Source organism: Molossus molossus, unplaced genomic scaffold, assembly GCF_014108415.1.
Source record: "Molossus molossus isolate mMolMol1 unplaced genomic scaffold, mMolMol1.p scaffold_m16_p_14, whole genome shotgun sequence".
NCBI lineage: Eukaryota > Metazoa > Chordata > Mammalia > Chiroptera > Molossidae > Molossus > Molossus molossus.
The window spans coordinates 39,787,696-39,801,194 of record NW_023425349.1 but is presented as its reverse complement, the minus strand read 5'-3'; the positions used below and the strand labels follow the sequence as shown (position 1 = coordinate 39,801,194).

At 44.2% G+C, this 13,499-nt stretch overlaps 1 protein-coding gene across 3 annotated transcripts in view; it reads right to left on the bottom strand.

Moving 5' to 3' along the window:
• Positions 1 to 13,499, bottom strand: part of FRMD3 (FERM domain containing 3) — a 270,211-nt gene that overhangs the window by 123,900 nt on the left and 132,812 nt on the right. For 2 of the 3 annotated variants that reach the window (XM_036261444.1, XM_036261445.1), the window contains exon 2: positions 13,023 to 13,127. In XM_036261444.1, the coding sequence (XP_036117337.1) occupies positions 13,023 to 13,127 (105 nt within the window). Of the gene's footprint in view, positions 1 to 13,022; positions 13,128 to 13,499 lie in introns of those variants that run through there. The other variant, XM_036261446.1, reaches the window with a different exon arrangement.

Genomic DNA, 13,499 nt, shown 5'->3' with positions numbered 1-13,499 from the left:
TCTGAATTCTCCTTGCCTGGCATCCTTTGAACTCCTTAGCCCTTCTCAGCCTCTTCAACCTACCTGTCTACCTGTTCTCTGCCTCCAGGGATGACAGGTGAGTCTGATTTTTTGTGCCCATTTTGATTGTCAGTGGCAATGCCCCAGGGCTATGGGGAGGGTTCTAAGCTGGGTGAAGCTCAGTGCGATGAGGGCCATGTAGATCGGCCATGTCTGTCACAGAGGAGTGGGCAGCATTACTGAGACACTAAGAAAGACATAAGCCAAGAAAGTTTGGGAACCTCTAAAGTGTGGTATCTTCCAATTCAGGTGTTTTTGTTTTTTTAAATAAGAAGTTCAAAACACTATCACATATTTTAAAAGAATAAATAATAAGCATCTAAATGTATTTTTAAAGATCAAAAATGATACACACTAAACTGGTACCAGTGAGGGCGGGGAACAGGGAGACAAAAGGGATTTAGGGGTGTTGGTCAAAGGAATCAATGATCTCTGTGATGTTTGAACTCAAACTTTTTACATGTAATGGTGCAACCCATGAATAATTTAAAAATCAATTTTTTAAAAAGAAGGAAAGAAAGATAAGTTCTACTCAGAGGATAAAGGTGGGTTTTGCGTGATTTAGACTCAAGGGGAAGAATTTCATGGTAGCAGTCAGATGCCAAGTCCATCTAAGCACGCAGGGCTGACACTGTGGGCCACTCGGAGGCCAGCAGGCCTGGATTCGAACCCCAGCTCTGCCACTCACTAGTGGTGTAACCTCCAGCATGTTCTGTTCCCTCGCTTTCAGTATCACTGTCAAGTCTAAGGGTTCATTCCTTAGGAAGCCCTTGATCAGCTTGGAGCATAGTGAAGGCTCAATAAACCCAGCTGTTCCCATATCTTCACTTTCACTGAGAGAGCCCCCAAGGTGGTACAGTGCCCCACCATGAGCCCGATTTTGTCATTCTCTTCCTCTCTCATCCCCACCCCACTTCCCTCTACTTTATCTGAACAGGCAATTCTCCCTTTTTTCATTTTTCATTTTGAGTAATGAGTTGGGCAATGAAGTCAGTCTGGGAGAAAATCACCACCGTGAGGTACTTGGTAATTAGAGATAAGGCTTAGAACATTATTGCTTTTCTATTTTCCTTCCTATTGCTACTTGGAATATATCCTATTTTGTTTCCTTACTGGGAACTGTAACTCCCTAAGAGGCAGAAAAGAAAGTCTGCCAACCTAAGATCTGTATTTGTGCCTGGTTTACTGTGACCAAAACCTTCGTGTCCTCAGCTCTCATTTAGAATAAAAAATCCAAAGACTACGGATGCTGAGACCCCATCACCGGTTCCACCTGTGAGCTCAGGGAGGGTGAGGAACCGAGGATGCACCTGGAGCTGGATCTGAAGGTAGCAGGAAGGTGTCTGCAGAGATACTGTCGGGACCCCGCCCGGGCACCCTCGACAGCTTTCCTTTCCCATACAGTGGTCGGACTCCTTTTAGGAAGGCTGCCTCCGGTTACCGGGATCCGTGGCAGGGTGGAGAACTGAGCCCCCACTCACACCCGCCCCACTGGGGCAGCTCGCTGACAACTGACAGGTGTGGAGGATCAATGCTTCTGCTCCTTCACCCTGCGCCAGGACAACTCTCACACACCCTACCTGGTCCAGGGCTCCCCGGTGGGGCCGCCTGACACCGCACACTCGCATGGCCTCTTGTCCTCCCTGCCCCTTCCCAGCCCTCCTTCAAGCCTTTTCCGGGAAACACTTCCTAATAAGCCTGGACTTTTCATCTCAGGATCTGTTTCCTGGGAACTGGATCTAAGACCCGTCTCCCTAATTCTGCACCAGAAACTGCTCTCTGTAACACGAAGATCCTTCCCCTGGATGCTGATTCCTTTTGCTTTAGGTTCGAACCCTGGTAACTGCAAGTCCCCTGTGAGAGGTTTCCGGTGTTGACAATCTAGCCCAACAACATTTCGAATCATTTCCTAGGACAAATATATTTTGATTGACAGCAGCGTGAAGGAAAAGGGGAGTGGAGGAAACCTCACAGAGGCATGGAGAGCAGAGGCGATAAAACCTCCAGGCCCTGATTCCCTCCTCTGTGACCTTGGGGCTGGGGGCAGAGTCCAGGACCCTGAGATTACTTCCGCTCTCGTGTCCCACATGCTATGAACCTGAAGGACGTCGCCAGCAAATGTCTCTTTCTTTTCATTTTGCTTGGCCCAGCCGCACTTAGTCCTAAGGGATCATTTTTCTCTACCATTTCACAGAAAAAGTGCATTTCTTTTGTACTTTCTAACTTTGGCTTGTTTGAGGAAAAAAGGTGGGTGTGAAGTGGTGGTTATTTGTGACAACGTAGATTGATTTTTAATTTGGTCGCTGTGCTCACACACACACACACACGCACAAAAGCTCCCAAAAGTAAACAATATAACAGTTATCTTCAAATGTTGGGCTTCTGTTGAAACTGATTTAGCCTATGATTACAGAATAAATTACACAACTCTGTTATCTTTCCCAAAACCCTTGGGGTCCTAGACAGGAGTAATCTGTAGCCCAGAGAAATGTATTAAATAACCAATGGGACTTTAAACAAGAATGAATGTGCCTACCCCACCTAAAAAAAAAAAGATTGTTTTTTCCTCAGGAGCAACCAGATCCAGAATCTGACCGGTTCTCACATAGCCCTGAAAAGATGGCCTGATTCTCACATCTCACCTGGACAAAGGCCCGGAGTAACTCAGCCTTTGCATTATCTAGCCAGTTTATGCCATTTCTGGGCCATTTGGCCGTGGCGGGGGAAAAGAATGGCATCTGAATGAATGCAGCCTTCACAGTGCTTGGGATCGGATAGTGACTGCCGGGCCCGAGTTACTGAGCTGCATGGTTTCCACTCCAGCTTTTATAAGATACTTCACAAGCATCAACAACATCTATAGATCAGGTACACTCAAAAGTTATTGGCCTTTTGGAAGTCAATCTACATTTTAAAAAAAGAAAGAAACCTCCCTTGCCTCTGTGTCATGTTTTCACACCTCAGCCATAACTGCTCTTGTGTTCCAGGTTCTCTGATGAGCAGTATAAAAGTAATAGCTGGAAGAAACACTGGCAGAAACAGGAAGCCTGGGAAAGCCTTTTTTCGGTATTGTTCTACTTTTGTAAAGGACCAGACAATAAATGTTTTAGGCTTTGTGGTCCACATGACATCTGTCAGAACTACTCAGCTCTGCCACTGGCCCGTGAAAGTAGCCACAGATAATACATAAAGTAGCTGTGTTCCAATAAAACTTTATTTACAAAAACAGATGGGGGAACAGCCTCACACCTGTGTTCCAACCCCTGCTCTACATCCAAGAAATCCTTAATGTACACATAAAGGAAAAACTAGCAGTCAGAAAATGCAACAGAGGTTATAAAAATATTCATTGCTGCTTATTTTAAAGTACACCAGGATACCAAAGGCAATCATAAAGGAAATTATGCAATTCCTTCAAGCTTGTTACAATGGAATTTACCACTCTGAAATATTTGTTGTCAAGACATACAAATTTAACATTGTGACCAAACTGTTCTAAGGTCAAAGATCTCCTAGTTGCCAGACCCATGGACCTTCACCCTTTGAAGCATGAAATAGGAAAAAGATCAACGACACATGTTGATAACATGGACTAATGCATTTAAAGGACAACACTATGGTACTCATGCTCAGTGGTTGGAGCATCAGCCCACGGACCAAAGGGTTGCAAGTTCAATTCCCAGTCAAGAGCATATACCTGGGTTGCAGGTTGGGTCCCCAGCCCTGGTTGGGGTTGTGTAGGAGGCAATCGATGTGTCTCACATTGATGTTTCTCTCCTCTCTCATGCCCCCATCCCTCCCTTCTACTCTATCTAAAAAAAATCAATGGAAAAATATCCTCAGGTAAGATTAACAACAACAACAACAACAAAAGAACAACGCTATGGCATAGGTAATAATAGTGTTCCCATTTATCATATTTAAAAAATGAGGCTTAGGTTAAAGACCTTGCTCAAAGACATATGACCAGCAAGTGACAGGGACAGCATGTGTCCCAATCTTCCTGGTATCAAAGCTCTTAGCAACAGTGTCCTCTGATCCTCCTCCCTTCTTGATGTTTGAAACTGGAGCCATTCCCCTTTATTAAGCATATAACTACCCTTGCTTCCAGAATGTCTCTCTCCCCTCATCCTATCCCTTCTTCTCTGTGTGGTCCTCGTCTGTCTCCTTTGCAGGTTTCTCCTTTGGGACCAGTCTTTAAAATATGGCTGTTGTCTAGCTTTCAGATTCTCCTCTCACTCTATGTTCTCTCTCTCATCTCTGCAATCTCTTCTCGGGGCTTTGACGTAGTGAAGGCCTCAGGGGCTCCCAAATGCCCATCTGTGGCCTGACCCTCTTCATTAACTTCAGGTCCACTAACATCTCCACCTCAGCATCTCACGGGCATCCCAGATCAACATGTCCAAAATTTACCACCACTCCCAAAAAGCCAGTTTTTACAGTTTATTGGTAAGTGGTTGCATTTGCACGTGGAGCCCAAAGTGGCCATGTAAGAAGTTCAGACACTCTGCTGGAGAGGCCTTGTGGAAAGGCCCTGAGGCCACACACACAGGGAGGTGCACCCACGCCCCACTGCCCAGCCAGCCGCATCAAGGCATCAGGCATATGAAGATGTGGACCCCAGACCAGGCCAGTCACCAGCTGAATATTACCGAGGGAGCCTCGTCAACACTGTGTGGAGCAGAATCATCACCCAGCTGAGCCCTGCTCCATTTCCTGACCCACAAAATCCCGATATTCAATGAAGTTGTGCTGTTTTGAGTCACTGAGTTTTGGGGAGACTTGTTACCCAGCATTAGATACCTGGAACTCTCACTCCTTGACGTGGACTGAATGTTTCTGATCCCCCCAAAAATTCACATGTGGAAGCCCAAACCTCTATTGGGATCATATTTGGCAGTGGGGTTTGGGGGAGTTAATTAGATTTAAAAGAAGGCATTGGGGTGGGGACCCTGTGATGAGATTAGTGCCCTTATAAGAAGAGGAAGAGAGACCAAAGTACAAGCACTTGCTCCCTACCCCACCTCCTTGCCCCAGTGTCATGTGGGGACACGAAGAAGTCAGCCATCTACAAGCTAGAAAGAGTCCTTACCAGGAAACAAATCTGTCAGCACCTTGATCTTGGACTTCCCAGCCTCAGAAATGTGAGAAATAAATGTCCTATTTAAGCCACTCAGTCTGTGATGTTTCTCCAGGAGCCCAAGCTAGGATGCTCATTACTGTCCTTCACACGCATACCACACAATTACCACTGAACCTTTGAAAGACCTGCTGGAGCATGGGCATAAAGAAACAAAAGTCTGCTTCAAATGGTCATTTCCTAACCTATACTGTTTTTATTCTTCCAAGTTATGCATCATAGTTACATTCTAGCCTTTTTCCCAGCTTGACTTAAAAATTGTCTTTAGCCCTGGCTGGTTTGGCTCAGCGGTTAGAGTGTCGGCCCATGAACCAGAGTCATGGGTTTGATTCTGGTCAAGGGCACGTACCTCAGTTGCGGTTCATCCCCGGCCCTGGTCAGGGTCATGCAGGAGGCAACCAGTCCATGTGTCTCTCTCACATCAATGTTTTTATCTCTCTAACCTACTCTCTCTCTCTCCCTCCTCCCTCTTTCTCCCCCCCCCCCATTTGAAGATAAATAGAAAAATATCCTTGGATGAGGATTAAAATAAAATGAAAATCGTCTCTAGAACTATTTGAAATTTCCAAACCTGCTTGTCTCCAGTTAGCTCTGATGTTCTTACAGACCAACAGCTTCCAGCATCTGCTTCTCCCACTAATGATGGCACCTAACCCTTATCTCCCTAATTAATGTCTGTCTTCATCTAAACCAAGCCAGGAGGTTCTCACCACGAAGAAGGAAGGCCATCCTACCTTCGGTGTTCCTATCTCAAACAGACATAAAATGGCATTTCCCCAGCCCCACTTATTTTTATGTCTGTCTTTTGGGCCAAATGAGATAACCAGTTCATGTGCTGGCTCCTCCCTCCGCTAGAATTATGACATCCCAGTTGGCTAAGTGACTCCAGACTGCAACCTGCCTCTGTCAGGCGTCCCATCCTTTCCAGGCGAGGGCATCGGGTATAGACCGAGTCCACTGTGAGCAGTCATTTTAGTTAAGCTCCAAATTCCGCTTTCTGCTGAAGGAATATGACAGCTTCCCCCGACCTGTCAGTGTTCATACCTTGGGCCCCAATGAACCACTAGACAGTACATCCAACGTTCAAGCTACTGAGACAGTGCTTTGCTCCTCGTTACCTGAGGGACCAAACACCTTGCCCACAAAGCCAAGTTACTTGTCCATACCTCTCCCAAAACAGGTATCTAAGCCATCTTGATCTTTTTAATACCTCCTGAAACATCAAAACAAAAGAGGACTCATTAAGCAGGCGAATGCATGGCCAGTGACGTGAGGCAGCAGTACAGCCCTTCTCATCAGGGCAGGGCTGCCCCGAGTCTCAGACACCACTCTCATTCCCAGCGACAAGCATCTGCGAAGCAATTGTCCCAGGAGCAGGAAGCAGCCTTTCAACGGCAGGAGCAGCTGGTGGGAAATAATTCTGTCTGGCTTCTTGGCACCTTCCCCAGAGTGAAACCTCAAATCATTGGGCCTGTTTCCATTCCATTCCATGTCTTTCCCAAAGGTACCTCTAGAAAGAAAACAAATTGCTCTCACATAGAAAAGGGTTTTTCCCGTTATTAAGAAAACTCACTGGTAGGCTTACTGGTATTTTCTGGCTACCGACATAAAAACCTCAGGGCTGTACTTATATGTGGGGGAGGGAGTCACCAGGGTTCAGCATGTCCTTGCATCCATGATTTCCCAGGTCATCCTATCAGAAAGCATGTCCGTGGCCACATGACACATGATGCCCTGACACGGGGTGCTTGAGGGGATTGTCCCAGAGGTGTAGATGTCCAAAGTGAATTTGTTGTCTTTAGGTATGAGTCAGAATGAGTTGATGTAAGAGGGTTAAACACATGCTTAGAAATGAGAAAGTTTACATCAAAAGCATTGGATCCAATCAGCCTGCAGACTGTGACCAACCACCTGCAACCTCGACAGTCCTCCTCTGGCTGGACTGGGGCACCGGAGGTGACTTCCCCAGCTGAGTTTGGGGGAAAGAAAAGGATGAAAGAGCAAGACAGATAGTTCAGGGCAATGGATATCTCAAATCATAGCCATCGAAACTTGGAATTCTGAAACCCAACTATTTCAAGACTTCAACTTTCCAAACAGAAGTTACCCAAACACCTGAGCAGACATGATGGAAAGAATATGCTACATTTAAGAAAAAAAATACCTGGACTTAAGCCAAGTAACTATTATTTCTCCCGAGACTTGTAAACTTGGAGTCCCAGCTTTCTCGGTAAAATGTAGACAATAATACCACACACCTTTTCCCTAATTGTCTGAAACTAAGATGAAATGAGTTCTTCAGAAGATAAATGTAAAGGAAACTCAAGGGGATTTTCATTGACCCTTTTTATTCAGTCTGCCCCTCCCTACCTCAGATTTTAAAAATAATGGAAATGCTGGGCCCTTGCCATCAAAATAGAAAAAGATAGTCATCATTGACTGACCCAGTCCTCACCAGTCTCAGAGCCTCAGCATCTCGTCAAACACACGGTGCTCCCAATGGAACAGTGCTACATAGTTCATAGTCCACAATGGCTTACCAGAAACCAAGCTGTGAAGAGTTGTAGGCAAACCACCCACTCCCACAGCAGAGGTGAATTCCACTTTAGCTTTTCTAAATAATTTGATTGTCTCTATTGATTGACTTTCTAACCAAATAATTTGTTGGCTTTATTTTCCACTGAGAAGAAGTACCAAAACAAACAAACAAACAAAAAAAAAAAACAATGCTGGACAATTAATCTCTGCATAAAACTCCCATATCGGAGAGGCTCACTTTCCCTCGTCTCTCCCCAGAGATCAGAATGATGGCCATCCTGCCTTTAAAAAAAAGTTATTAGCATTTCTAGGTCTTAACTTGCTAATCATGGCCTTATTTTCTCATGCAATTGCTCCACCTAGACCTAGGCAATACATAGTAATAATCGTAATTAATAATAAAAATAACACATACCATGTACTCAGTATACGTTTGTTAAGCATTTGCATATTTTATCTCTAGTTCCCATATGCATCCCACATGTAGATATTGCTATCTGTTTTGACTATCAGGACAGTCAGAGGGGCTCTGTCATTTGATCAACATCACACAGCTTATTAGCCAGCAGAGATGTGATTTAATTCACATCCTTCTGCGTGTGAAGTCCAGGCATCTTTCAGAGTACAAAGTCCATGCACTTTCGTGCAGCAACTGCTCAGAAACCCATGTGGAAGCTACGTTCACACTGTAGCTTCAAAATCAAAAGTCTATATAATAATTGTACGATGAAGAGGAAGACAGAACTATTCAGACAGCCCTCTAAGCAACTGAATGGATACATCAGATAAGACAGTTTGTTTGAGGGTCATGTTCCACACTTTTCCCACGAATCTACTACCCAAGTCTGAACACTAAAAATTAAGCTAAACCACCCTGGCCGGTTTAGCTCAGTGGTTAGAGCGTCAGCCTGCTGTCCAGGAGACCTGGGTTCGGTTCCCGCTAAGGGCATGTACCTCGGTTGCGGTTTGTCCCCGGCCCTGGTTGGGTTGTGCGGGTGGCAACCACTCAATGTGTCCCTTTCACATCAATATTTCTCTCTCTCTCTCTCTCTCTCTCTCTCTCTCTCTCTCTCTCTCCTCCTTCCTCCCTCCCTTCCTCCCTCCCTCCCACTCTACCTGAACAAAAAAATGGAAAAATATCCTCGGGTGAGGATAAAAAAAAAATTAAGCTAAACCAAGTCAAACTATAAAGAACAATAAAGCACATCAACCTAAATACTTCTCTTTTTTTAACTTAAAAAAGTGATTTCAGACATAGAGAAAACTAATATAACCTTCACCCATCTTCCCTTAATGGTAGCATCTTATATAACTGTAATACAGTGATCAAAATTAAGAAACTAATATCACCACGAGACTATTAACTAAAGTGCAGACCTAAACGGGAGTTCACAAGTCTTCCCACTACTGACACTTTTCTCTGCTCCAGAATCCAACTCAAGACCCCATGTCTTATATGCATAGTTCTAAACAGTGAGTTTCACCCCGCCGGTTGTGGCTCAGTGGTTGAGCATCGACCCATGTACCAAGAGGTCGCCGGTTCAATTCCCAGTCAGGGCACATGCCCAGGTTGTGGGCCTGATCCCCAGTGGGGGCATGCAGGAGGCAGTCAATTGATGTTCTCTCTCATTGATGTTTCTATCTCTCTCTCCCTCTCCCTTCCTCTCTCTCTAAAAATCAATAAAGAAAAAAAATTAAACTATGAGTTTCCCAGGTTTTCTTCGCCTTTCATGACCTTAACACTTTTGAAAAGTATTTGTAAGTTTCTTTGGAGAATGTCTCTCCCTTGAGTTTGTCTGGTGTTTTCTCAGGATTTGAATGAGGTTATGCATTCTTGGGAATAACACCAGAGACTGTGCCCTTCTCAATGCATGATATCAGGGGTACGTGATGTTGGCACATCTTTTTATTGGGGGTGTTAACCTTGATCACTTGGTTAAAGTGATGCCTGCCAGGTTTCTGCACTGTACAGTTATTCTTTTTCACTTTGTAATTAAAAAGTATCAAGGTGGGGGTGATTATCTGAGGCTTTGAAACAGGTTTCTCCTCAAGCTTTTGCCCACTAATTTTAGCCCACAACAAGTACTGTGGTATTCCAGTGTGTTTCCTGTTTCTCCCATTCCTTCTATATTTATTTTCTTTAAATATGTTTTTATTGACTTTTTAGAGAAAGAGAGAGATAGAAACATCTATATGAAAGAGATACATCAATTGGCTGCCTCCTGCATGCCCCCTTCTGGGGATGGAACCTGAAATCCGGGCATGTGCCCTGACCAGGACCTCTCAGTCCATGGGCTGACGCTCAATCCACTGAGCCACACTGGCCAGGCGAGACTACATTTATTAATTGTAATTCTTCTGTTAGGAAGAGCTGCCACTTCTCCCGCTTTTATTTATTTATTCATTTATCTTATTTATATCCATATGGACTCATGGATCTTTATTTTATTCTAGGGATTACAATTAATACTATTGTTAGTTATTTTTGCCACTCCTATTGTTCTAGCTTGGGCCACTGGAAATTCTTTCAGGACCCTATCTTTTAGCTTTATGAGCACTTCCTTACCTTCAGGCACTACAAAATGCTTCAGATTCATCTTGTGATTTCCCTGTCCCAGCCCTAGCATCAGCCATTTCTGCAATGAGCCATGTTCCTTTCGCTGGAGAATGGTATTAGAAACCAAGGTCTAGGGGCTAGGTGTGCTCACTGCTACTGTGATGTCAGCATTTCTAGGCCATCTTGGTGGTCAGAACCTATTTATATATTTATATAAATATAAATATGTATTATCCCACATCACACACCTATATTTATTTCTATATCTATCGATGCGTGTTTTGTAAACATCATGAGTTCATAGTGATATCTCTGATTTCTATTCTAAACACTTCTCTTAATGTTTTAGCCAATATCTCCCCAATGAGAGAGTCAAGAAATATGAAGACGGTTAATGCGTTTAAGTGGTTTCCAGCTATTGTCTAGGCATTGGGTCAGCCAACTATGGCTAATTGCCTATTTTTTATAAAATACTTTTACTGGAAAAGTTGTTTTTTTTTTTAGAACACAGCCACATCCATTACTTTAGATATTATCTATGGCTGCTTTCCATAATCGAAAGAATAATTGAGAAATTATAACAGAGGCTGTGTGGGTCACAAAGCTGAAAATATTTTCAATATGGTCCTTTACAGAAAAAGGTTATAGATCCCTGTCTAGACTATGTTTCAAGTTTTCATGTGGGAGATGAAATGGAAAGAATATGAGTCCAAATCCCATCCTTCCGCCAACAGTTACCAGCTATGTGGCCCTGGGCCAGCCACGGCCCTTTCTGCACCTCAGTGCCCCCTTCCTTGCAGTGTTTCAGGGAAGACTAGAGACCACATGAGCGAACTTCCTGGTACATGATGTTCAACTAAGTGTAGTTAGAATTACTTCTGTAGGTTGGCTGTTTAGAACTTAAAATGGAAGTTTGCATACACACAACAAAAACTCTTTTCAGTGGTGTTAGATGATTAATATAGTCCACAGAACTTTGGCATACAGGGATTGGAGTTTAAACCATAATCCCAAACTCAAATTCTCACTTCGCCACTTACTAGCTGTGAGATTGTAGGTAAGTAACAATGTCTTTGAGCCTGTTTCTCTCTCCATAACGGGTAACACCTTCATAGGCCATAAGAAGTTATATCTATGGGTATCTTTATGCCACGGTCCCAACACTGCAGAAGACCAACGCTGGGATGTTGAGCCAGAAGTAGAATCAGGATGTATTAGAATACATGTGCCTTGGCCTAAACCCAGGGTTCTGACTCGGGAGGTCTAGAATAGGGTCCACACTAAGCATATTTAGCAAACACCTAAGGGATTTTGCTGCAGGGCCAGGTCTGGGAACCACTGTTAATTAGTAGTAAATGCCACACAAATCCCCTCGGTGACCTCACATTAGCTCTATATCCTCCTCAGGGTCCTACTACCTTCCTGTCACTCAGGTAAATGTTTGGCCCATTAAAGGGTTCCTGCCAGTGCTACAGAATGAAAACCTCCTTCTTCTGAGCCCCACATTGTATTCCCCACATTGTAGAAGATTAGGTCCTACTGGACACTCCAAGAGACTAGTGAGATTCTCCATGTTTCAGAAGAAAACCTAATCTATTCCTCAAACATCCTCCTCCTTTACAAAATAAATAAATAAATAAATAAATAAATAAATAAATAAATAAATAAATAAAATGCTTCTCCTTGTTGTGTTAGGTCAGTAAACAGAAAATCAAGAACCTGATGGTGTTCTATGGAGAGGAAAGGGGACAGGAAGATGACCAGGGCATTGGTGAGAAAGAAAATTGAAGAAGTCTGAGGGGTCTGGTCGCCCATCCCTGACCACCCGCTGAGCCTTGCACACATTGCCCTGTGTGGCGGGGCCAGGGGGAGAAGCGGACACAGGAACACCTAGCCCGGACCTGGGACCCACAGCAGGGCTGTGGAATGAGAAGCCCCAGGTGGTGGGAGCGGGGATGGAGATGCCTGGCGCCTTGTGGATGTGAGGGACACATCACTGTGACTCTGACACATGCCATGCCTGGACACAGTTAGGCTGGTACACCAACCAGAAGGCACAACTCCCCTGCTCACTCGGAAACACCAACAGAGATCAGAAAGAGCAGGAATGCAATGGGGGCAGCCAAAGTTAGTGGTGCCCAAGGAGCAGCTCTCAAGGTTTCTCAGCCCTTCATCTGCCAAAGCTTTTTAAAATTGAGGTTGCATTCACATAACATAAAATTAACATTTTTAAAGTGTACTTTCAGTGATATTTAGTGTATTCATGATGTTGTAAAATCACCACCTATATCAACTTCCAAACATTTTCTTTACCCCAAAAGAAAACCTTGTACCCATTAAACAGGCACTGCCCTGTTCTCCTGTGTACCAGTAACTTTTTATAGTAAGGAGTAGATTTTCTCAATAATTAGACTTTATGTAGCCACTGTTTGAAGAGCTTTGGTAAACTTTGGGTTTAAAGGGCACAGGAACATTTTGTCTCCCACCAAGGGAGAGCAACTTCTGGTAAATGTTCTCTTCTCTTGCCCCAGCCAGTCCAGTGGGAACAATGCCAGACTCTTACACACTTACACACACACACCCCAGGCTGGTCAGTTTCACGTGGTCAATAACCATCAATAATCACAAGAACAAGAGTGCACCCTGATTGTTCTGAGAGGAACCTCTTCAGCACCCCGTAGCCTGAGTGACTCCCCCAAATGGGTCCAGCTAGAGGTCAGCTCTTACCCGCTGCTTCTCTGGGTCCACATAACGGATGCCAAAGTAGTCCTTCTCCAGCAGACTGTAGTAGTTGCAGATGTGGTCAATCAGAAACTGCCCTTTGGTCTCTCTCTGCAAAGGAAGCACAATTCAGTTTCAGCCAGAGCTCACCTTGTGCATTCATGCTAAAGTGTGCCTTATTCAGTGACAGGCCTGGGCTGAGAGAAATGGACTCACTCACTCCCTTCCCTGGAGCTGAGACTCTCAAACTCTGAACTACAGTCCGCAGTGAGAAATACATTTCACACTGTGAGCCATCTCACGCACTACACACACACACACACACACACACACACACAAAACCAAAGGAACACCATAAATTCAATGCTATCTAATTTGTTCTATTTTATTTTATTATATACCATTTGATTTTTCTAATGCTATTTATGATTCAGAACACTGATTTCACAACTCAATACCTAGTGGAAACCCATAGTTTACAAA